The sequence below is a fragment of the Canis lupus genome, chromosome 8 (genome assembly GCF_011100685.1).
Source record: "Canis lupus familiaris isolate Mischka breed German Shepherd chromosome 8, alternate assembly UU_Cfam_GSD_1.0, whole genome shotgun sequence".
NCBI lineage: Eukaryota > Metazoa > Chordata > Mammalia > Carnivora > Canidae > Canis > Canis lupus.
Window position 1 is genome coordinate 41,652,584 of NC_049229.1, and position 24,762 is coordinate 41,677,345.

General features: G+C 47.1%; 1 protein-coding gene across 1 annotated transcript; it reads right to left on the reverse strand.

Moving 5' to 3' along the window:
• Positions 1-55: 55 nt before the first annotated feature.
• Positions 56-20,080, reverse strand: PLEK2 (pleckstrin 2). Its single transcript, XM_038544991.1, has 9 exons — positions 19,972-20,080; positions 10,222-10,386; positions 6,273-6,454; positions 5,229-5,320; positions 4,765-4,952; positions 4,431-4,532; positions 2,906-2,989; positions 1,889-1,967; positions 56-599 (listed from the first exon to the last, which is right to left on the reverse strand). Exons 1-9 carry the CDS (start codon positions 20,011-20,013, stop codon positions 472-474), a joined length of 1,062 nt encoding a protein of 353 aa, XP_038400919.1. The 5' UTR covers positions 20,014-20,080; the 3' UTR covers positions 56-471.
• Positions 20,081-24,762: the final 4,682 nt, after the last annotated feature.

The window sequence follows — 24,762 nt, forward strand, 5'->3', positions numbered from 1 at the left end:
ATAATTTGTATAGCCTCAAGCATGAAAAACCTATGAAAACTATAAAACTATACAGCAATTTTAATAGAAACATGTCAGTTTTTATTAATTCCAGAGAAGTTAGTTTTTGACAGCATTTCAGAGCCAACATGAGACTAGTGTTTTATTTAGTATTACAATATTGGCTAGTTAGTGTTACGACAGGAAAACCTACTTTGGTGCCAAAGGGATGGCTAGCTGTGAAAATGGATGAAAGTCAAGACACTGACGTCTTACAGCTGTTCTAGCGTTTCCAGGCTGTTGAAGGTGAGGAAGGAAATAGCACCACTGCCAATTGTGATCTAAGGAACTCCAGTCTCAGAGAAAGCCATACAAAATATTACAAAGAAGCTAAAAGTCTTAACACAATCCCATTCTCCAGGAAGTCTTGTCTGTACCATCCAGTAGGAGGGAGGAATCCTGGTTCTGTTCCTTCCGGAACATGTTCCCTCGTCACGTTAACTTTTTGATAGCTTCAATCCACTCAGCTCGCTCAGCCTTGCTGCTGGCCTGGATGTAATAGTGTGTGTCATCCTTGGTAATCACTTTGAAGAGATTCCCCTGGACATTTCCTTTAACCCCTAGGCAGAAGAAAAATCAGTGAGTAGATATCCATGTCTGCTTTCAGCTAGAAGTCATCTGAACCACAAACAAAAATACACATAATGAAGTATTTCTTAAATACCAATGCATGTGGTTAGGAAATCCCACCAGATGCCCACTTTCCTCATTTCGTCCTTTTCATTCCCCATCCCTCACCTGTGCCCTCCTGGCCTGCTCCCTGCACTAACCACAGATCTACAGTCCCATTCACATCCAAGAATCTGATACGTGGGGCAGCCCCAGTGGCTCAAGCAGTTTAGCACTGCCCTCGGCCCAGGGCGTGATCCTGGAGACCTGGGATCGAGTCCCGCATTAGGCTCCCTGAGTGGAGTGTGCTTCTCCCTCTGCCTGTGTCTGTGCCCCTCTCTCTTCCTCTCTCTCTCTCTCTCTCTCCTGTCTCTCATGAATAAGTAAATAAAAAATCTTTAAAAAAATAATCCAACACGTTTATGTTAAAAGTAGACAGATTTGGGATTTGACTTTAACTTTTTTTTTTTTTTTTTTTTTTTTTTAATTTTTTTTTTATTCATTTATGATAGTCACAGAGAGAGAGAGAGAGGCAGAGAAAGAAGCAGGCTCCATGCACCGGGAGCCCGATGTGGGATTCGATCCCGGATCTCCAGGATCGCGCCCTGGGCCAAAGGCAGGCGCCAAACCGCTGCGCCACCCAGGGATCCCTGACTTTAACTTTTTGAACCTCAATTTCCACATCCATAAAATGGGAATAATACACTGTTTTTCTTAGCTGCCTGTTGTGAGGTTAGTGTGCTAATAGATACTAAAGTGTGTTGCTAACCTTTAAACACTGTGTAGGCTACTATTCTAAGGTGAATGTTTATTTGCCAGTAAGCACAGAAACGGGAAAGCATAAGAGAGACAAGGATTTATTTAGTTGTGTTGTTAAAACATTAAGAACAGGGCAGCCCAGGTGGCTCGACGGTTTGGTGCAGCCTTCGGCCCGGGGCCTGATCCTGGGGACCCGGAATCGAGTTCCGTGTCAAGCTCTCTGCATGGAGCCTGCTTCTCCCTCTGCCTGTGTCTCTGCCTCCCTCTATCTGCCTCTCATGAATAAATAAATAAAATCTTAAAAAAAAAAAAAAAAAAACCACTAAGAACACCCCATATGCCCTTTTCCCTAATTCTGAAATTGGCTCCAAAACCCACACTATTCATCGTCTCCTGAGATCTACTCAGCCCCCACAGCTCAGTCCACCAGCAGATCGCTGAGAGTGAGGCTGGGAGGAGCCCAAGGCCAGTTGCACCTTACCAGTGGGAACTCCATTATCCTCCAGAGCAGACACAAGTGAACCACGAAGAGAAAATCCACCCACTGGCCGGTTCTCCTCCTGCAGCAGAAAGAATTCCTGATTAGGCAAAGTGTGAATGCACAAAAAGGAAAAAGGAGTTGCACTCTTGCCCTGTAACCACCCTTGGGCCCGCTAAAGAAGTCAGTGAGAGTCCTCTGTAATAGAAGATGAAGCTGAATTAGGACATCATGTGGTTGTGTTACATGCACCAGTAACAAGTCTGGGCTCTGTCTCACTGCTAGCAGCGGCAGGGCAAGGCCACACCCCGCCCTGGCCCACTGGCCTCTGTTGGCCAGCAAGGTCCCCGAGGGCTCCTTCTCACTCCTTGCAGTGCTCTCCCCTAGGGCTGGGATTCCTGACTGAAACTTGGAATGAAAAAAAAAAAAAAAAAAAACTGAATGAAAATCATACATCTACCAAGACAAGGCCGAACAGGCCAGCTAAAAGGCCCTTTATCTTTGCTTTTGACTGTTATTAGATCAACTCCTCATACAATAATACATACTTATTATCCAAAACTCAGAGTAGCAATTCTTCGATTGATTGGAAAACAAGAAAATCCGTAAATTATGGCTTAAACAGTACATGGTAAAAGAAACTTTCCACAACATCGGTGGGGACAAAAAAAAATAAATGTTGGGGGCAGAATTCATGGGATTTCCGCACAGAAAGGGGCAAAGCGGCTGGGGAGCACCAGTTAGGAGTCTCCTTATCAGCCCACCCCACCCTTCCAGCCACACAGAAAGCTTTGCAGAAACTAAAAAATGCTTTGCTCTCAAAATAATGATAACCCTCTGGGCGGGCAACAACGTGCTGAAAGAGAGAAACGACCAGACCATTGAGTAGAGCTTGTATTGTGGAAGCGAGGGGACGGATGCCAGGAGAGAGGCAGGAAGTACAACCAGCTGCTGGTTGAGCTCGGGAGAGAAGGGACTGAAGCCTTACACCCAGCCACCAAGTGAACATGTGGCACTCACTTTGGAAGGGTCATAGTAATGCAGGAAAGCCGGATCCTTCCTCAGCACAAAGCGCCGCACCTTCCAGTTTTTCCTCTTGTGCCCCTGAGGCAAAGAAAGGGTTCAAGGTTCACCTGTGACAGCTCTGCTGTTTCCTCCCATGTCCCTGCATCTAATGCCCCAGACAGCTTGCTACAGGGGACTACTTTCTGGAACGAGTCCGCCAGAGACCCAAGGATTGCCACTGCAATGGCAATGTCCGTTGCCGTGAATGTCCCTGCTCAGAGACATTTTAGCAAAAATACTGTCACCGTTCGTTGAATTGACAGAAGCAAAGAGGGTCAGCATGGAAGGAAAAGGGGAGCATTACCCAGACCGGCAGTCAGGGTGTAGGGAGGATGGGAGGCAGCAGGTGTCAACTGGACTAAGAACTCACAGGCAAACCTAAACCCAAGGGCACCAACTTTCAAGTGACAAAATCAGACCCAGTTGCATGTATTTATGCGCACACATAGAAATTCTGCACCAGAAAAAGTAAGAAATGATCAATTACATGTTAAAGTCCAAATGTATAAGATATTGATGTGTATGACTCTCTGGATTCGCCCCCAAGATCCCAAAGCTTCCTTAGCCCTCCAGCCTGGAACATCCAGAGTCCCTCCCGAACCCTGATGGTGGCCTTCCAGGTACTTGCTACTTCCCCTCACTAGGCTCGCATCAGGCCTCGGAGGCGGGCCCTTTGGGGCAGATAGGCAGCCACACGCATGGTAAATAATCTAAGAGTAGATGGGGATCCCAATACGCAAGAACCAGGTGACAAGAGCAATGCGTGCCACAAGTAACAATGGGAATGGCACTGAGCACCATGTGTCCATTGTACAGTCGTGCACATTCACACGGTGTGTAGGATACGCACAAACACGAGGCATGTGCAGAAGGTCTGCTCACACTTCATGGGCTTGGACGTGGTACTTTGTTCACAGAACAGCCTGTGTGTCAGATGTGCCTGGAACAGGGATACTCCCCCAGACACGGTTAGGAGTAGGGGCCACAGTCCATTTTTAAACACTGACTTCACACTACAGGATTTCATCTTCAATCTACTGAAGTAGGTGGAGAAAAGTATTATTTTTTTTGTTCAAAAAGTGCATCAGGAAGGTGTACAGCATCCCACAGAGGAAGGCAGAGACCCCAGGAAGCGTCAGGGAGCTGAAGGCCAGCAAATGCAAAACACCAACCCGTAAGCAATGCCCTTCCAGAAGAGTGCATGCCCTGGGCAGGGCTGCAGACGTTTCCTAGTATTGTGATAACAACTTGTGTGTACTTTTATTCTGAATGTCTCTGTGTCTGGGTGTGTGTGTGTGAGAGAGAGAAAGAGATAGAGAGAGAGAGAGAACCAGCATGCTCATGCCTCCTGATTTGCTCCCTGCAGCTGCCACCAGCTCCTGCTGTAGCAGATTCTGCTGGTAAGTAGCGTCTGCCCTCTCGCCCTTCCCACCCTTTGGGGACATCCTGTCCATCTCCTGCCTCTCCAAGGCAGGCATACCTGCTTGGCCAGATAGCCTTGTTTGACCACTGTGCCACTTAACTCCATGGTGCTGAGACTCATTTCTTCCTTGGAGCTTATCTTCTTCTTATAACTCTCAGCCTAGTGAGAAAGGAAAAAACAGGGACTTTGTTACCAAAAAGTCCCAGTTCTAGACTCTGGGGGCGACCGCAGGGGAAAACGAAAATTCTCAATACAGAAAGCTCACTCCACCTGGAGGTGAAGGGGTGCCCAAGCCCTAGACCTTCGCCCAAAAATGTGGACTCCCAGCCCTCACTCTGTTGCATCCTCCTTCCCTGACCCAATGACAAGAGGAACTCCCTCCCTAACTTACAAAGGTGTACAGGGCTGTGGAGTCATCCAGGAACTGCTCGGCCAGATCTCCAGAGCGAATGGCTCCCATGCTTCGGACACCTACCGGCCTAAGAAAGTTCTCTTCCATGAGCATGGAGGCCAGGGTCACGGCCTCCAGACGGTTGGCAGAAAAGTTGTTGGAGATGAGCCAGTCTACCAGAGAGGAGCCTGCATTGGGGCAAGGGCAGCACAAGTCAGATGACAGGCTACAGATTAGCCTCCCTGGGGGTGCTTGACTGTGACCTCATTGACTTTAACCTCCTGGGCAGCCTTGGGCTGGACTCAAAAGCCAACTGAAGGCCCACCCACATGTGGCCATCTCAGACCAACCAGTTGGCCGGAGGCAGCTCTGGCCTCAACATAGGAGGTCAAACATGGCCGAGTCCCAGGTCACCATGCTTTGGTTTCCACTGCCCGCCCCAGCCCCCAAGAGGGGAGGTTCACCTATGAAGGTCTTTTTGTAGGTGCTTCCCTGCTCCATGTTGGGGCTTGGCCGGATTCCACTGCTGCTGTCATGCATCTTGTCCACAATGCGACTACACAAAAGGAAGGCAAAGGAGAGGGAACCCTCATCTCACCAATGCATATGAGGGAGGGGCCAAGGAGCAAGGTATAAAGGTATAAAGCAAGGGGCAACCGGTGTGATATATGTTACAAAGCAAGAGGAGTATTTGGGGATGCATCAGAATTTGAGAGGTAGGATTTCGTTTCTATGTGAGACAGGTATTCCTTTTGTAGTACAATTAAAGAGCTGTGTGACTTTTCATTTTAAAGCAAATGAATGTACAATAAAAGACTTCAGGGCCTGGCACGGAGCTCTCTGGGAGCCCAGAAGTGGACTCGTCCTGTGTCTTTGACAGTTCTGCTATCTTGGAGGTTAGGGGGGGTTTCCTGCAGATGAACTCCTTCATCCCTACTTTAGTGTACTGCCTCTACCAATGACCTGTTTTCTGTTCTGTGAGATGATTCTGGCCACCAGTGGAAAATCTTTTCTCATTTTCTATCTATGTTCTTGAGTTGGAAAGCACTTGAGATGAGATCTTCTTTATTCACATTTGTGTCTCCTGAACAGCCAGGGCATATAGGGAATGCAGTAGGCACTCAGTAACTGCTGTCCGAATGGATGGATGAGGAACCTCACCAAGCAAGAATGCAGCTGCTGCCTAAACACATCCTTCTTGCCACCCAGGCTGCAAATCAGACCAATGATTTGGCAAGTGGAGATTCCTGGGGGGCTATGACATAGCCTGGGGCACCTTGGCTGAAACTGGAGGGAGGGTTTCAGGACACCGAAGTGGGCAAAAGCAGCAGAGGCCCTGAGAGGTTACTGGGAGCGGGGCAGCCAGGCAGGCCGGAAGGCCCTGCAGCACAATGGTGTACCGGACAGGCCCGTGGAGCAACATCAGAGCCCTACTCCCTGCGTCCCACAGACAGAAGAGGTCGCAGCAAAGCCAGGCAGGATGAGGGGTGGCGGGGCTGGGCACTCACTGTAGGCTGATGTGAGGGGGCAACTTGAAGGAGTTTCTCAAAACGTGGAGTTGCTGGACTTTCCCCGGTTGCCCTGCGTGGATAGCCCCCGTGATCTCAAAGGCCCAGGCGTCCCTCTCTTCTCGAGAACAGGCCTCCAGGAAGTACTCAGTGGATGTTTGAGTCTTCAGCTTAATGAGGAGCTGCAGGAAGAGATGGCCGGTCACACCAGCACAGAGAGACCCGCAGGCAAGGCAGCAAAGATGACAGGGCCACAGCAAACCCGGGACACCGAGGCCCAGCGGCTGCCAAAAGCTCAATCCCTCCACCGCGTCCCAGGGAGTGGTCTTCAAAGATTCCCCTGGCATACCTCAAGCAGCAGGGAGCTCTCCCTCCGCCTCAAAAGGTAAGCTTTCCCTCTGGCACAGACTATTGAGCACAGGGACTGCTTCTGGGCACTCTGCCTCCCTGCTTCCAATTCGCCTTCTAGAACCACAGAGACTAACCTGACCTCCCATGACGGCGGCTGTGCTGAAGTGGGAGATGCACTGGCTTTCAAGTCAGGCTGATGGGAATGCAAGTCCCAGCTCTGCCACTTAGCTACAGACGCTTGGGCACAGGAAGCAACGCCGTCGGGCCTTACTTTCTTCATCTGTCATGTGGGGGTACGAATAGCTACCTCAGAGGCACTGTTCGCTAAGCTCCCTTCAGCGCTCTTTTCTTTAGTCTCAGCATCTCCAGTATCTCACACACTTCTCATAGGATATGGTTTCATCTCTTAACTGGTTCATGCTCTGCTACATGTTCTGCAGTTGGTCGACATTCTCATAAGCTAGGACCCCGGGAATGGAACCTGCTGCCCCAGGAAAGCTTTGAGGGATACAGGGTGGCAGGATCTGACTCAGTAGACTCACACTCTGTGCAGTCAGCTGAGAGTCTTTTTTAAAAAAGATTTTATTTATTTATTCATTAGAGACACAGAGAGAAAGAGGCAGAGACAGAGGGAGAGGGAGAAGCAGGCTCCATGCAGGGAGCCCGATGTAGGACTCGATCCTGGGATCCCAGGATCACAACCTGAGCCAAAGGCAGACACTCAACCACTGAGCCACCCAGGTGCCCAGCTGAGAGTCTTTTTGATATAGGCTGCATCTCCTCCATTCTTTAAATGTGCACAGAGGGTTTTTTTTTTTTTTTTTTACCTTTGTAGGATTTGGATGTTGACCCTATTAAATTTCATCCAAGTAAACTGGACCTGCCGCTTCTGTTGGAAAACAGGTGCATTGTTTCATTACCGTTCTGTTTTCTAATATATTAGTTCCCAACTTCCTTTGCTTGTAAACTTAACATCCCTCCTCTCAACTAACAACAAAAATGATGATAAGACAGGGCACCTGGGTGGCTTAGTCAGTTAAGTGTCTGTCTTTGGCTCAGGTCATGATCCCAGGGTCCTGGGATTGAGCCCCATGTCAGGCTCCCTGCTAAACCCTTCTCCCTCTCCCTCTGCCTGCTGTTCCTCCTGCTTGTGCGCGCTCTCTCTCTCTCTCTCTGTCAAATAAATAAACTTTTTTTTAAATAGTGATAAAGACAAGGCAGGCTCACAGTCTCAAAGAATACCATGAGGCTGTTCCTCCAAGTTAACACTGACTCACTCATTAGCATTGTGGGAGAACAAAATCAACTTTCTGTTGGCAGTCAATATTTTAATGAAAGAATTTTAGGAAAGACTATAAAATTCCATGTGAAATCCACACATACTCTTATATAGCTTCCTTAATTTAAATATATACACACACATATACTTTATAACTTGTTCTTAGTGAACCTATGGGCTCCTCATGACCTCTTCCAGCTCAAGGACTCGTGAACCAGGCAGATGACAGACAATCTGAGAATTAACAGGAAGCTCACAACTCCAATTAGCAAATTTAACTTGTTTCCTTTTTTTAAGATTTTATTTATTTATTCATGACAGACACAGAGACAGAGAGAGAGGCAGAGACACAAGCAGAGGGAGAAGCAGGCTCCATGCAGGGAGCCTGATATGGGACTTGATCCCAGGTCCCCAGGATCACGGCCTGGGCCAAAGGTGGTGCTAAACCGCTGAGCCACCCAGGGATCCCCAACTTGTTTCCTTTTTTGAAAGTTTTTGTATCTCCAGCCCATTCTACCAGCACTTCCCCTGTCTACTGTTCCTTAATAATTATTAAGGGGCATCGGGTCAAGAAGTTAACCTATAAATTCTGGGGTGTTGTTGAGAACTAGAGTCTTAAATTCACTTAGAAAAGTAGGTGTTTTTCCTCTTAAAATCATCTCACTTATCTGTAAATTTGTCTTCCTTCTTAAACATGAATCCAGCAAACATTTGCTAATCGTCTGCCATGTGTCCATAGTGTTTGGTCTTGTGATGCTACAAAGAGGAAGATGTAGCCCCAGTCTGCCCAGCCTGGGCATTCTCCAGCAGCCTTGCCGGTACCCAACAGAACACTACCCGGCCTGACTTTTCCCTCTTAATCAGCAGCACCTATAGGTTGGCAGTGGAAATTGTAGACGGACATTTCATATTTGCAGCCTCCTAGGCTGGAATGACACTCAATATCTACCTCTCCTTTGTCCTCAAATTCCAGTCATGTCCTGTGGACATATCATAATGTTTTCTTGTGCTCCCCCTACTTCTTGCCCTATTTCATGCCTCGTTATTTTAATAGCTCCTTTTGTTTTCTTGAGAAAGATTCAAAACTACAGAAGAGTACAGAGGTTAACAAAACAAATACCGGGAAACCCACCACCCAGAGTAGACTGTGTGAATATTTTCTTGTAATCAGGCTTGTCAATTGGTCTAGAAGAGTCAAAGAAGAAAAACATGATAAGAAAGAAGAAAAAGAAAAAAGAAAGAAGAAAAAGGTGGGTCGCCTGGCTGGCTCAGTCAATAGAGCGTGTGACTCTTGATCTCAGGGTTGTGAATTCGAGCCCCATACAAAGAATACTTAAAAAAAGAAAAAAAGGAAAGAAGAACGTGTAAGACCCTTCTTTATGGATCTAATAACTTATTAGGAACAGAGCGTAGTTCCTCATTTTAGTCCTTCTAAGAGCGTTTTCACCCATCCATTCTCTCACTCAGGACCTTCAACAACTCCGCATTTCCTCCGTCTGGCGCCAGCCAACCTCCCATTGCTCCCTCTGTGAACATTCCCCTTTGGCCACAGGGGCCATTGTTATCTCCAAATCTATCCCTGTCTCCCCTCACATTTACTCAAGACTTTCCACCTGCCCAGAACGTCTGCCTCTCTCCTCTTTCAGATCTTTGCCAAATCTCTATTCCTTCCAATGCTGTACCTGACTCAGAGCCCATAATTACATCTTCCTCCTCTTCGGGAATACAGTGTTCTCTACAGCTAATTATGTTTGTGCCAACATTTGGAATTCGGAATGTTTTTTAGTTAACCACTTGCTTTCATAATAAGATTAATAACTCAAGGAAAAACGCTCTTACCACTTTCTCCCTTGACTCCTGCAAGCCTAGCAGATTTCTCGGCACCTGATGGGCCCTCCAAAAATGACTAATTCAGATATTTTTTTGACGATAGGGTTGAAACTGCACCTGACTTTAGGAACACATACCCCCCTCAAGGGGATGAAAGCCACCATATTAAATTCCAAGGAAGCACTAATTGCTCCCATTTGTGTAGTGCTCCTAGCCCACAAAGTGCTTTGACAGACCATTAGCCTCTCATGATCCTCGGCACAATCATGGGAGCTATCAAGGTGTCATGAACTTACCCCATTTTATAGATGAGGAACTAAGGCTCAGAGAGGTTCAATTACTTGCCCAACATCACACATCTGGTACGTAATGCAGCGGGACTTCAATTTAGGTTTCTCAATGATAACTCAGCTCTTCACCCACACCACCCTCACCAAAGAGGCCAGAGGTGGGAGAGTCCAAGGCAGGGGAACAAGGGCCTTCACTTACCGGTCGGTTTTCATACTCCAGGCAGGGGCAGGTGATGGTGCAGCCATCCAGAAGGATCCGGCCCTTGGGAGGGGTCACCTTCCGACCCCCATCAAGCTTGTAGTACAGCAGTGTGTTTTGCCGAAGGATGAACCATCGCGCCTTCCAGTTGTGGACAATGTGACCCTGAGGACGGACAGGAGAGCCCTGCAGTGAGGCAGCTGAGGGGACAACACTGAGTTCGGGGAGAGGTGTCTGTCCTACGGCACAGGTATCCAGACTGTGCCATGCCATCTACTGTTCAAAAAGGGAGACAGCATTATCTTTTTTAAAAACCTCATTTTATTTTTTTTTTTAATTTTAAAATAATTTCAATTCAGAGTAAAGCTGAAGAATAGTAATAAAGAACTTTTTTTTTTTTTACAGAATCGTGTAAGAGTAAATTTTTAACATGATGTTCCATCACTTCTGAGTATTTCATGTGTGTCTGCTACAAAAAAAGGGTTGAGGGGAATATTTCCAACATAACCACCACGCAACCATAAACATCAGGAAATTTCCAATAATGTTATTTTCATCGATTCCACAACCCCCATCCAAGTCTCGCCAACTGGCCCAATAGTGTCCTTAATAGCCAAAGGATCCAGTTCAAAATCATACCTTTTATTTTCATTTTCATGAAAAAAGCATTATTTGTCTGGATCTCCTTATCAACTCTTTTGAGTATGTAACAAACATCCTTGGCATTGACCTTCCAGTTCCCAGTTGACCTTTTCTGTGATTATAAACCTTGAAAGAAACTGCAAAGTAACGCAGAAAAGAAAGTCCTATCACTGGGAGACAGCCATTGCTAACACTGTATTTTCCTAAAGTCTTTTTTTCCTCTTAGTTTTTATTTTCTGGTTTTTAAAAAAATCAAGACCATGTTACATATAGTTTTATTATCTAGTTTTTGTTTCGTTGAGCTTTGCAGAGCATCTTCTCACGCCAATATATTTCTTTGAAATATGTTTTTTAATAAGCACAAGGTAGATGCAACATTTAGTTGTCAATCTGCTGTTTGTAACTGAGGTTGTTTTTTTCACTGTTATAAACAATTCTGCAGTAAATATCCTTGCACATAAATTCTTATCTGCATCTCAGATTTTTTTTCCCTTAGGATATATTCCTAGAAAGAATATTACTAGTCAAAGGACGTGAACAATTTATAAAGTTGAAGCCACAGTCTAACAGTGCTAAGGACCCTAATAATCTTGCTAAGGGGCAAGCCTAAAAGGCAGGGTATTTTGGGGGGTGTTCTCGGGTGAGCCACAGAGCCAATGGACAGGATAGTCAGGTAAAGGCAAAGAGATAGATCAACAGATAAGGGAATGTCTACTGAGGAATCAGAAAAGAACGGGGTTAGTATACACTTATTAAAACAACTTTCCTGGCATATTTCTCAGAGCAAAGCCCAATAAGGATTAGATTCTAACTAAGAGAGATGCGCTTTATCTGAATCAGAGACCATTTCCCCAATTCCCTCATTTCCTTACATTTCCTAGCATTTATTAATTTCAAAGGCTCCTTGAATTCACCTATCTGTGGTATTGTGATTGCTCAGTGATTCTAAGTGCTGTTAGGGAACCAAAAGTTGTAGGAGTTGACTGAGCAAGCACTGGGCTGTGCCCAAACAGAATTTACTACGGCAGCTAAATAGAACTTCTAACCACGTTAATCTGACAAGAGTTTATTAACATGTCTAAGTGCTATCACACTGCCTGGTGATCAAGCTGTTCATGTGAGATGACTTTCGTAGTCAAGTTGAATTTTACATTTTTTGCTCTTTCCACTCTGTCCCATACTTAGGATCGGCGTGTAACACGACGGTTGATAGGTTTTCTTGACGTGGGCAGATGTATTTAAAGAAACAAAAAAGATTGGTCTCTGACTCCTCAGCAACAGGGGTTCTCTACTGCTCTCCACGTGGCCCAAGCTCAGGTCCTCTTTCTCGATGACCTTGTACTGAGGGGCTCCTGGACCAGCATTAGCAGTCAATTGCTGGCTCAAAAGATTGTGTACAGGGGATTCCTGGGTGGCTCAGCGGTTTGGTGCCTGCCTTCGGCCCAGGTTGTGATGCTGGGGACCTGGGATCGAGTCCCACATGAGGCTTCCTACATGGAGCCTGCTTCTCCTGTCTGTGTCTCTGCCTCTCTCTCTCTCTCTCTGTGTGTCTCTCATGAATAAATAAATAAAATCTTAAAAAAAAAAAAAGATTGTGTACAGGAAGAATGCAATCCTGGCTGATGAGGGCAAAATAATCTTAAACCTTAGGACACAAGTGTTATGGACTAAATTATGTCCCCCTTGGCACACACACATTCATATATTAAAGCCCTAACTCCCACTTGATGGGATGAACTCTGGGTGTTATATGTTGGCAAACTGAATTTAAATAAAATATTTTGAAAAAAAAATAAAGCCCTAACTCCTAATGTTGGCTGTATGTGAAGTTAGGGCTTTAAAGAAGTGTTTAGGTTAAAATGAGGTCATGAAGTGGGCCCTAACCTAATCTGACAGGGGTCCTTAAAAGAAAAGGACACTCAGGGCAGCCTGGGTGGCTCAGCGGTTTAGTGCTGCCTTTGGCCCAGGGCATGATCCTGGAGACCAGGGATCTAGTCCCTCTGCCTCTCTTTTTTTTTTTTTTTTTTAATTTTTATTTATTTATGATAGTCACAGAGAGAGAGAGAGAGGCAGACACACAGGCAGAGGGAGAAGCAGGCTCCATGCACCGGGAGCCCGACGTGGGATTCGATCCCGGGTCTCCAGGATCGCGCCCTGGGCCAAAGGCAGGCGCCAAACCGCTGCACCACCCAGGGATCCCTCCCTCTGCCTCTCTTTCTCTCTGTGTGTCTCTCATGAATAAATAAATAAAATCTTAAAAAAAAAAAAAGAAATAAAAAGAAAGGACACTCAGACATACAGAGAGACATCGGGGAGGCATATGCACAGAGGAAAGACCACCTGAGCACACAGCAAGAAGGTGCCCATCTGCAAGCTGTGAAGAGAGGCCTCAGGAGAAACCAAATCTGCTGACAACTTGACCTTGTACCCTACCTCCAGAACTGCAAGAAAATAAATCTCTGTTTAAGCCATCTTGTCTGCAGTACTTTTGTTCCAGTAGCTCTAGCAAACTAAAACAACAAGGAGAGGAGAAACGGGGGCTTGGAGATGTTAGAGAGAAAAGTGTCACAAACAGATGTTGAACAGAACAAACCAATATGGAGAATCTGTTCTTTTCTGGACAAAACACTACATTTTCCAGAATCCCTGCCACAAAGGTAACAGGTAGGTGACTAAGTTGCTGCCACTTCCAGGCATGGGGAACTGATGCGTATTTGGCAGTCACCAAACAGAGGGAAATGGGGATTTCTGGCAAGAACAGTGTTGGTAGAACAGATTCTTTTGACACCCAGTCCCCAGAGCTATCAGGGACAAATGGCAAATAATGTCAGCAGTGATGTTTCCACTAGAAATGGCTGGTGGTGCTGTTGGGTATTTTTGCCTGGCTACATTGTCCCTGGCTGTATAGCATCCTAGCTAGGTTCTCTGGCCCTCCCAAGTATTCCTGAGGTACTTAGTAATTAATATTCCTCCATGAAATCCCTTTCTGTTCAAACTCACTACAGTGGAATGTGTTTAAGAGCAACTACGAATCCTGCCAGCGAAGGAGAGAGGTCTGAGGAGAAAGGCTAATAAGCAAGGATTTACTGTGTAGGTAGAAACCCTGAAGAAGCTGGTGACCCTCATAAAAAATGTTCAAATTCTTTGACCCAATAATTCCACTTCCAGGGATGTGTGCTGAGTAAATCATCCAGGATATGGAAAAGGTTTTATGTATTGAGACACTTTGGATCATTGCTTATAATAAAATAATACAAAATACTCTGTGTAACAATACCATGCCCACTGTGGCTGCAGCAGAGGGATTCCAATCCCAACAGATGGCAGGAAAGGTCACTGGTGGAGCCCTCAAAGTCAAACCCAGCACTCTGAGCCACCAAGAAGCAGAGCGCCCATAGTCTTTGACCCAGGCAAAGCACTTTTACTTATGTTTTTTCATGTGATACCTAAATATAACTCTAGTAGTTATTTTGGAAAATTCCTGAAGGGATACCTCAAGAGAGTTAATAATTATCATCTCTAAGGACTAAGACTGGATACAGGGCAACAGGAATGAAAACATATGGGGCACCTGGATCAGTCAGTTAAGTGTCTGCCTTCAGCTCTGGTCAGGATCCCAGCGTCCGGGGACTGAGCCCTGTGTCAGGCTCCCTGCTGAGCGAGCCTGCTTCTGCCTCTCACTCTGTATACACGCACTCTCTCTCTAATGAATAAATAAAACCTTAGAAAAAAAGAATAAAAACTTATTTTTCAATTTACAGCCTTGAATACTTTTCTAGCTTTTAAAAAAATTCATAAGCATTACTATTTTTACAATGGAAAATGAATTGAAAGTCAAATAAACTAAAATCCTGATGAGACGACTAGGGAAATCGTTCATTCATTTATCTATTCATTCAACAATCAATGACTAACGACTACTGCACCAAGCACTGTGCTGGCAGCAGGGAGACAAGGATGAGTAAGATTCTGACCTAAGACAGTGGAGGAGACAGACAATGGTGCCAGCTAGTGTGATAAGTTCTAGGACAGATGATTGGTGGGGTTCTCCGGGACCCCACCTTCTGATATTCACACCCTTATATAGCTTCTTCCCACATGGTATAAAGGTTGGTCCATGTGACCAAGAGACTATGGCAGAGTGATTATTTGTTGGTTCTGACCTTAGGTTAAAAAAGACCCTGTAGCTTCAGTCTTGGGGTCATATTCTCTCTCTCTCTCTCTCTCTCTCTCTCTCTCTCTCTCTCTCTCTCTTTCTCTCTCTCTCCCCCATGTATTCCGGGAAAGCTAGCTGCCACATCATGACCAGCCCCTACACAGAGGTAAGGAACCCAAGGCTTCCAGACAGCAGCCAGACGAGTTGCAATTGGATTCTATAGCCAGTCAAGCCCTCAGAAGACTGCCACACTGGGCAACATTTTGGCTAGAACCTCATGGGAGATTTGAATCTTGCAGCTAAGATGTTCCTGAACAACCTGCCCCTTGGAAACTGTGTGAGATAAATGTTTGTTGTTTTAAGATGTTAAACTTTGGGATGATGATTACAGAACAGATAAATAATATATATCACAATGCAAACCCCAAGAAGCAGCTCAATGGAGGAGGAAACTCAAAAGAGCATGAGTGGGGTGACATAGGCTCTCCGAAGGGCTGATGCTAGGGCTGAATCTGGGAAGTTATGTGGAGTTAGCTATGTCAGGAAGGCAGGGAAGGGAGAGCTTGAGTCACTTCCACTTTTGAGAAACTCCAAGTGGTTCTATATGGATTAGGCTCAGAGGCCTGTGGGCAAAGCCCAGAGGAAGTGATGCCGGTCCAGTTAACCAACAGGTTCCATGTTGTAAAGTTGATCTTTATACTGCGGCCAGAGAGGAGTCCTTGAAGACTTTTAACTAGAAAGATGACAAAAAGCTTAGCTTCTCATGTTTAAAATATCACCCTGACCACACTGTGCCAGAACAGCTGAATGAAGCAGGCCAGACTACAGCAGGCAGCTCACTTGGAGGCTGCGGTAATAATCCACAGAATGGAAGGAGAACACCATTATCCCTGGTCTACAGATAAACACGCCATGCTCAGAGGAAACAAGGAACTGGTTCAAAGCCACCAGGTAAAGGGAGTCAGAGGCCAAAACCACAGTAGTATAGCTGAAAAAATATCCTAGGCCTCACTCTACCCAGGCAGTTTCCTCCCTCTCTGGGCTCCTTATCTGCAAGTAACTGGCTGAGGCCAGAGGCCTGCTAGACCACAAGTGATTTAGGGTCCCTAGGACCCCTGTGGAGGAAGGAGGGGAGTCCATAAACTGGGATAGCAATCCACAGCTGGGCTTAAGAGGCATAGAATGTTACAGCAGGAGGGACTCTTTGTAAAAGTCCATACAACTCCCTAACTTTAATGGTGAGGAAATTAAGGCCCAGAAAGTTCTTGCCCAAGACCCTAATCCCCAAAGAAGCAGAGATGGTACTTGCTATGGACTGAATTATGTCCCCCTAAAAGATATGTTGAATTCTTAAGCCCTGGCACCTATGAATGTGATCTTATTTGGAAATAGGGTCTTTGCAGATGTAATCAGGATAAGATGACATCATACTGGATTAGGGTGGCCCTAATATTAAGTGGTGTCCTTATACAAAGAGAATTTGGATACTGAGGTACACAGGGAGAAGATGGCCATGTGATGATGAAGGCAGAGATTGGAGTAATGTATCCACAAGCCAAGGAATGCTAAGGATTTCCTGTGCAAGGTGATGGTTAACATATATATATATATATATATATATATATATATATATATATATATGTATTATATACATACATATATATCCGCCTCTCATTCCTGGCACAGAGATCCTGAAACTCTTGTAATTGCCCTGGTGATAGGAGCACTCTCTATTCTCATGAACTGACTCCGGTGGCCTTCTGGATGAAGGCTGGTCATCCTTAAGAAAAAGCCACATTTAGTAGCTTGGAATTTTCAGTGCCACCCTCATTCTCTTGAGAAGGGAGAAGGGCTGAATATGAAGTTAATGATCAATCATGCCTATGTGATGAAGTCACCATAAAATACCAAAGTATGGGGTTCAGAGAGCTTCTGGGTTAGTGAATACATGGAGGTACTGAGACTACTGGCATGCCCGGAGAGGACATAGAAGCTCCAAGCCCCTTCCCACATACCTTGCCCTACACAGTTTTTCCAACTGGCTGTTCATCTGTGGCAATTATCATATCCTTTAATAAACTGGCAAATGTAAGCGTTTCCCTAAGTTCTATGAGCCACTGTAGCAAATTAATTGAAATGGAAAAGGAAGTCATTGGAACATGCACAGGACACCCCACTGGTCAGAAACACAAGTGATAACCCGGGCTTGTGACCACTGTCTAAAGTATGGGTAGAGTAGGGTGGAGGTGGTGGAGGGCAATCTTGTAGGACTGAGCCCTTAACTTGTGGGATATGATACTGTCTCCACGTAGTGTCAGAATTGAGTTAAACGGCAGGCAATGAGCTGGTGTCACAGAGAATTGTTTGGTGTGGGGGAAACCTCCATACATTTGGTGACCAGCCCTGTCAGAAAGGAAGTATTCTGTATAAAAGAAAGCAGATTCAAAATATAAAGGCATAAATAGGGAAGAACAAGGTTTTTCCCTACATCGGATAGAAAAACCTGGGTTTTTCTTTTACAGCCTCCAAATACCAAAGCAAAAGAGGCAAGGGAGGACTGTCCCCTACGGGTTTCAGAGGAAGTATGGCCCTGCCAACACTTTGATTTCAGACCTCTAGCCTGAAGCCGAACTCCTTCTAGACTTTTATATTCTATGCCTATTTTTTCCTTATTAATACCTTGTATATTCTTACTCTTTGGGTTATAATATTATAAGCATTTTTTGCAAAACTATAATATACCTAGTCATTTGTGTATGTGGGGATATACAGGTAGCTTCCAGGTTTTTCACTACAAAAATAACTTTGTTCATCAAGTTTTAATGGTATTTCCTTGAGATAAAATCCCACAAAGGAAATTTTTAGGCCAAAGCGTGTTAACATTGCCATGTCTTTTTCTAAGAGTGTCATGCCGGGCAGCAAGGCCTGAAGTGCCTCAGCGTCTTTGTAAAGGAAAAGCAATCTTGCCCGTGCTGATCCCACTTCCTTCCCCCTGGCCCTCCTTTAAAGCTAGGCCAAGTGAGTGCCCTGCATTTTGCCTGGAGCTTTGCTTCTTTCGTGTCTGGGCGGGAGTAAGAGCCAAATCCATCATGCCCCTGCCCGTCTCCGGCTTCACCCTCACCAGTGAGGACTGTTCAGTACTCTGGGCTTCCAGCTCAGGCCATGTCTCCCATTGTAAACCCTCCTAAATCTCTGGAATCCCGAGGCCATAGCTCTGCAAATTCTCCAGCAGGCACAGAAGCTGCTGTTGCCACCAGGAGGAAAAGACATTAAGGGGGAAGAGGAAAAGCTGAGATAGATCCGTGGGTGGGCGGGAACTGTGAGCTGTGCCTCCGCCCCCTAGGCCAGGTCCCTCACCTTTCAGGAAAGGGTGTGGCTTTCGTTTGCCTCAGGGCCAGCCTCCACACTCCTGTGTTTGGGTTTGGCTGGAATAAGCTTCCCGCATTTCAGCCAACCCCCTTCCGTGGGCTTTTGGGGCTAAATCTGTTGACTGTCCTCATCTTCCTGCACCTTGGACTCCCTGAGCCAGCCACCCAGGTCTGGGCGGCCATCCCGAAGAGAACTCACGTCCTTCCTTCCCTCTTTAGCTTTCCTGAGTCTGTATGGTGGTGGTGGTAGGGAACGGTGGGAGGTAACCCCAGGAACAGAGGGAGGCCCCTACGCCCCTACCGGGGCGAGCTATCTGGACAGTCAACAACACCCTCCAAGACCCTTGCCCAAGTCACGCTCTTCCTCTCACCTCATGAGCTGCAGGAAAGTGGGAGACTGCAGAAGCCCTGCCACAGGTTGTCTCTCTGGGTGCAGCTGCCTCCACAAACCCAGAGGGACCAGCCTATCGCTCTAATTACAGTGGCTTGGAATTTGGTACCTGCTGTGTCCAGCTTGACCCTTGATCAAGTAGGCATTAGCCTACTACTGCTCCTGCTTACAGTTTTGAGCAAACAACACACCCGCCCTCCTATATCAAATAATGTGTGACATTACATGGCTATATCACCCACTGACCTGAAAGCCATTTGAGACTTCGGGGCGCTCTGGCCACCAGAGGAGGCAAAGCAAGGGGGAGCCTCTTCATCCATCCCTCTTCATCCATCTCCCTCCCAAAGCTATAATCTCAGTAGAAGAGCCAAAAGGATCATCCCCAGATTCTAGGCTCTGCCTCTATGCCCGTATAAACCCTTAGTGTGAACAACTATGTTCAAAGAACTCTAAAATCTCGAACTTCCTCTTGTTGCTACTCTTTGGCTCATGTTCCACCTTGCTCTGTGAGTCCTGCGTCTGTCTGGGCTCTTGCTAGCTGAGGGGAAGGCCTTGCGGGCGTGGGCAGGGACCGAGGACCGAGGGTGCAGTCCCAGAGAGTCCTGGGGCTCTGGGGCAAGTCTCATCCTTCTGCCCCCTCCGTCTCCTCACCTGGAATTCAGTGATAACGACACCCACCCTGCGGCGGACAGAACAAGGTGTGGGCTCAACCTTGGTGGGTCTGCGCCTGCTCCAGCACCCACCAGCGTCCTGAACTGCTTCTCCTTGGGGGAGAGGGAAGAACGCGGTGCCCACGTGCGCGCTGCGGGCGCGCGGGAGAGCACAGGGGCCGGCCGGGCGCGGGGCGGGTGCAGCAGCCGGGCTGCCCCCTTGCCGGGGTGGGCAGGGGGACCGCGGGCGACGCTCCCCAGACGGGCGCTGCGAGCCACAGAGCGCGCTGCCGGTGCGTTAACAGCGCGTATTTCAACGCGGCGCTCCCCCGAATTAGCTGCCGCAGCCCCGGCGCCCGCCTCGGGAGCGCCCCGCACCCCACATCACCGGCCTACGGGCTGCCCTCGCCGGCGCCCCGGCCGCTCTGTTGCACCCGAGCAGGGCGCCCCTCCGACAGCCACCCCGCCCGGCCGCGCGGCGGGGGAGCCGGGCCCGGGGGTCCCGAGGGTCCCGGGGGTGCCCAGGGGCCCCGGCGCGCTCACCCTCTTGACCAGGAAGCCCTCCTTGAGCACGCCGTCCTCCATGTCCGCGCGCGCCCGCCGGCCTCCAGGTGCGCGGCCCCCGCGCCCGCTGCTCCCGCGCCCGCTGCGCCCAGGGAGCGCCCCGAGCCCGCCCGGGCGACGCCTCCTGGCCCGCGTCCAGGGCCCGCGGCCGCGGGGCCTCCCGGGCAGGAAGTCACGCCCGCTCGGGGCCGCCGGCGCGCTCGCCCCGCGGAGGTGCCCGGGGGTCTGCGGCGGCCGCCCGGGGCCCAGTCGCCAGCTGCCCGCGCTCCCCGCCCCGCAGGGCGCCCCATCCCGGCCCCCCGGGCCCCCGGGCCCCCGGCCTCAACCAGCCGCCTGCCCGGCACTTACCGCGTGGCCCCCCGAGCGATACGGAGCTAAAGGGAGCGCAGGATCGCCAAGAATCCGGAGTCATCCCCGAGCTCAGGGGAAATGCGAGTGGGCAGACTGCATGGACTGGAACCAGGCTAGGAACTTTATCCCGGGCCTCTGGTGGGGACAGAGCAAAGTTCCCATTCGCAAAAAAAAAAAAAAAGTCACAGGTTTAAAGAAGCAGGCACGGATTGCCGGAGCCCTCTGCCTCCAAAATACACCCTCTCACCCCTCCCACATCCCCCCCCCCCAAAAAAAAAGCTAGAGCTGGAGATTACATCATTAGGGGCAAACTTGAAGGAAATGCAAGCAACTCTATCTAGATACATTCTATTTTAACACAATATTTTTGAAAATCACCAATAATGCAGAAAATCCAGGATGAACAAAGTAATCAAAATTGTAAATGAGGACAACCAATTGGAGCCTGAAACAAAAGGAAACAAAAGTGATACTGATTCTGTCCAGTAACCCTTAGGACACAATCAGCTTGTTCGTTGTTTGCGCTGAGTGTGAAAGGCCTGCCCCCCCTTCGGATTGTTCACCGGGAAGGGGAAAGGCCCCAGATGCCCAGGAGGGAAGAATAGTTTCTGTTGGAACAAAGTACTCCAGGCTGCTTTTCAGAGGCAACCTGGGGCGAATTCCCAAACCACGATGGACACTCCCACTGGGAAATGGCCCCCCTTCAGCCTTCTCACTGAATGACTTCAGATCTCCCAGTGAGTCCAAAAGCAATGGGGCAACCACTCCATTTCAGAATAAACAGAGACTCACCTTCTGAAGCCAGGTCTGTAGTGCATGCTAGGTTTTATTTAACGCACAGCAACTCCATTAGGTTAGTTTATTATCCCTTTTTTTCTTCCCCAGCAAAGGAAACTGAAACTCAAAGCAGTTAAATAACTTGCCCAAGGTCACACAAAGTAGGATTTTCATCAACTCCAGGGCAGTGTGATGCTCAGTGCTTGGGCTGGAAAGAGGAGGAAAGAATATGAACTCTGAAATCTTGCTGGGCTCAAACCTAGGACATGAGAGGATAGAATGGGAAATTCTTATCCTCTTTGGCTCCAAGTATAGTCTGTTTATCTGCTTCTTCTTCCCAAATGCCAGGAAAGCAGGCATTGTCACAGATTGACACAACTTTCTAAGGCTTAGAGAGGTGGCATTACATTTTATGAGAGGGGCTTTTAAGTGAGTTTACAAAAATGGAAGAGGAGGAAGAGTGCAGTGGCACTTACCAGGAGGTGGAAGTTACTTACCTGGCACTTACCTAGCAGTGCCCTTACCAGGAGGAGGAAGCTAAGGTCTCGGCATACATAGAACCTGGTTCCTATCCTGGAGAGGCCCGTGGTCCAGCCCACCCTCAGTCGGACTCACTGGACTCGGCATGAGTCACACTCCTTCCTCACCCAGATGAGCTACCAGCCCACCCGGGAACCACACTGACATAAGCCTGATTCAACCATAGGGAAGAGGATGAAGACAGAGGAAGCAGATAGTGGTGAACAACTGAGTCTTAGGGAAGGGAGAAGGAAAAGGAAAGAAGCTCAGAACACAAGAGTTTATCTTGCTTTCCAAGCAGACACCCCTCTCTTCCCTCTCAAGAGTTAGGCTGATGTGGAAGGATCCCTGACTCTCTCAGAAGGTCAGATAATATCTAGAATGTGTGGGTTGTAGAGAGCTATATGATCAGTGTTTGGGTGTAGGTGATTCATAAAGCCCAATGTGAAATTCCACCATTAGAGAGTCATTTATTTAGCTATGGATAAGAATCCACTGTTTAAGATACTTGGAGAAAGGTGAATCATGGAGTCTTACAATGAATACATTGACTTAATGAGTGTATCAAAATCATAGAATCAGAATCTAATCCTTAAATCATCCCATCTAGACACTTCATTTTACAAATGAAAACTCCTGAAGTCCAGAGAAATAAAATGACTTGTCCAAGGTCCCACAGCCATTTCATGGCAATGCTAGGACCAGAAAACAGGCTAACAGTGTGAATACTTCAAGGCTAGCTCTCAGCAAATGCAGGGGCACTTCCTTCAGCAGTATCCTGCACCAGAGCAGCATTGCCATGAGCTAGTAACTACACAGGCTGAAAGAGTTCTATCTGTGAAGCCAGAAAAGACTTTAAGCAATGTTTTCTATGTTTTCTTTCTGACCATAGATAATTTTTGTGCTCATTATAGAAAATTTAGAAAATACTAAAAAAGAATAAGACCACCCAAATCCCATTATCCAGGCAGATAAGTATTTTTACATACATATATATTTTTACTTAAAAATTCTTGAACTTTGTCTTTTTTCATTTATCATTTATAATAGCTAATAAGCATCTTAGCAGATCATTAAAAATAGTTCAAAAACGTAATTTTAATGGTTGAATAGCATTTCATCATACCTGTATCATAATGTATTTCATCATTTCCATTTAGGTTGAATTTTCTGTTCCTGGGTAAATGATGCTATGATAAATATCTTAACACATAAACATTCTACCACATTCCTTATTACTTTGGATAAATGGGGTTTTTAAAAAAAGATTTTATTTATTTATTTTAAGAGAGAGAGCGCGAGAGCTCGAGCAGGGGGAGGGGCAAAGGGAGAGGGAGAGAATCTCCAGGAGACTGCCCGCGGAGGGAGGAGTCCAATACCTCTGGGCTCCATCCCATGACCCTGAGATCATGACCTGAGCTGAAATCAAGAGCTGGCTGCTTAACCGACTAAGCCACCCAGGCCCCCATATGTTTCAAGAACTTTTTTTTTTAAGATTTTATTTATTCATGAGAGACACACAGACAGAGGCAGAGATACAGACAGAGGGAGAAGTGGGTTCCTTGCAAGGAACCCAATGCAGGACTCCATCCCAGGACCCAGGATCACACCCTGAGCTGAAGGCAGATGCTCAACTGCTGAGCCACCCAGGTGTTCATTGTATCAAGAATTTTTAAACTTTATACCCTTTAACCTAAAAGCATGCTTTAAACATTTATCCAGGGGCACCTGAGTGGCTTAATTGGCTAAATGTCCAATTCTTGATTTTGGCTCAGGTCATGATCTCAGGGTCCTGGGACTGACTGATGCCTGGGGTCTGTGCTCATTTGGGGAGTCTGCTTGAGGATTCTCTCTCTCCTTCTTCCTCTGCCTCTCCTTCCCCCCACCCTTGCAAATTTTCTCTCAAATAAATCAATAAGTCTTAAAAAAAAATTCTTGATATACATCACCAAACTTTCTAGAAGTGTACTACAAGATGCCTTCACCAGCAGCATATGATAATGACAGTCTCAGGGGTCTACACCAGCATTTCCTGAAGTATTTTTAGAAAACTTTGCTGATTTTATCAGAAGAAGCAGAGCCGTTCCCAGATGTGTGGGCTCTGTGTTATCTTCATCTGAGGACAGCATGCTGGAGGAGTTCCCCCCTGGAACGGACTCAGACCTGGGAAGAGGCCAGAAAGGATAACAGTGAAAGGCTCAGAGTAGGGAACCACTCACAGGAAAAGGAGGGCATGTGGGGTCTTGGGCAGCCAAGAAAGCACCTTGAAGATGCTTAAAAGCATGGACAGAGACAAGAGGAAGGAGAGGGGAGCTAGAAGTGCAGGCAACAGAAAAAGCTGGAAGAGAAATTTTACTCAATTCCTGGCTTTGCCCAAAACCAGCCATCAAGTTGCCCACTTACAACCAGAAACGTATTCGCTCATACATCATTTCATTCATTCATTCATTCATTCACCCAGCTGGAGACTCATATTGAGTATGCCCTGTGTACAAAGCACAAGCCAGGTGCCATGAGCAATACACAGACCTGCCACCAGGTCTTACACATCAGTGGAAACAAAGTACCATTTTAATTAACCATGGATATCCTCCCCCCCCTTCATGGCAGACAGGGCACACCCACCAACACAAAATGCCGTGTTTCGGAGCAGCGCTGCTCACACCCATCTGTAGTGAAGACCAGTGTTTATGATTTCCCATGAGTCATGGACTATTGCATGGTTCTACTCTGCATGACTGGAAGGTAGCCTCCACCACAGGCTTACCAGAGATTTCTGCATCAACCAAACTCGTCTATACTCCGTTCAGTGAAATGAGACCATCGATCATGCACTTGAATGTCGTGGCAATGTCAGCCATCATAAAAGTTTCTTAACACTCTCAATTTCCGTCCCCGCCCCCCACCACTCCCAACCGCTTTTGCACCCCTCTCCTCTCCATACCCCCATACACACACGTACACCATTTTTATTTTGGGGGTCATAACCCCACACCCCTTATTACTGCCAAAACCACATGGGCTGGGGGCTGGGGCTGGATGGACAGACACCTCCCCCCTACTCAAACTCCTCCTGTGTGTGGTTAGAAAACTTTTTTTTTTTTTAAGATTTTTATTTATTTA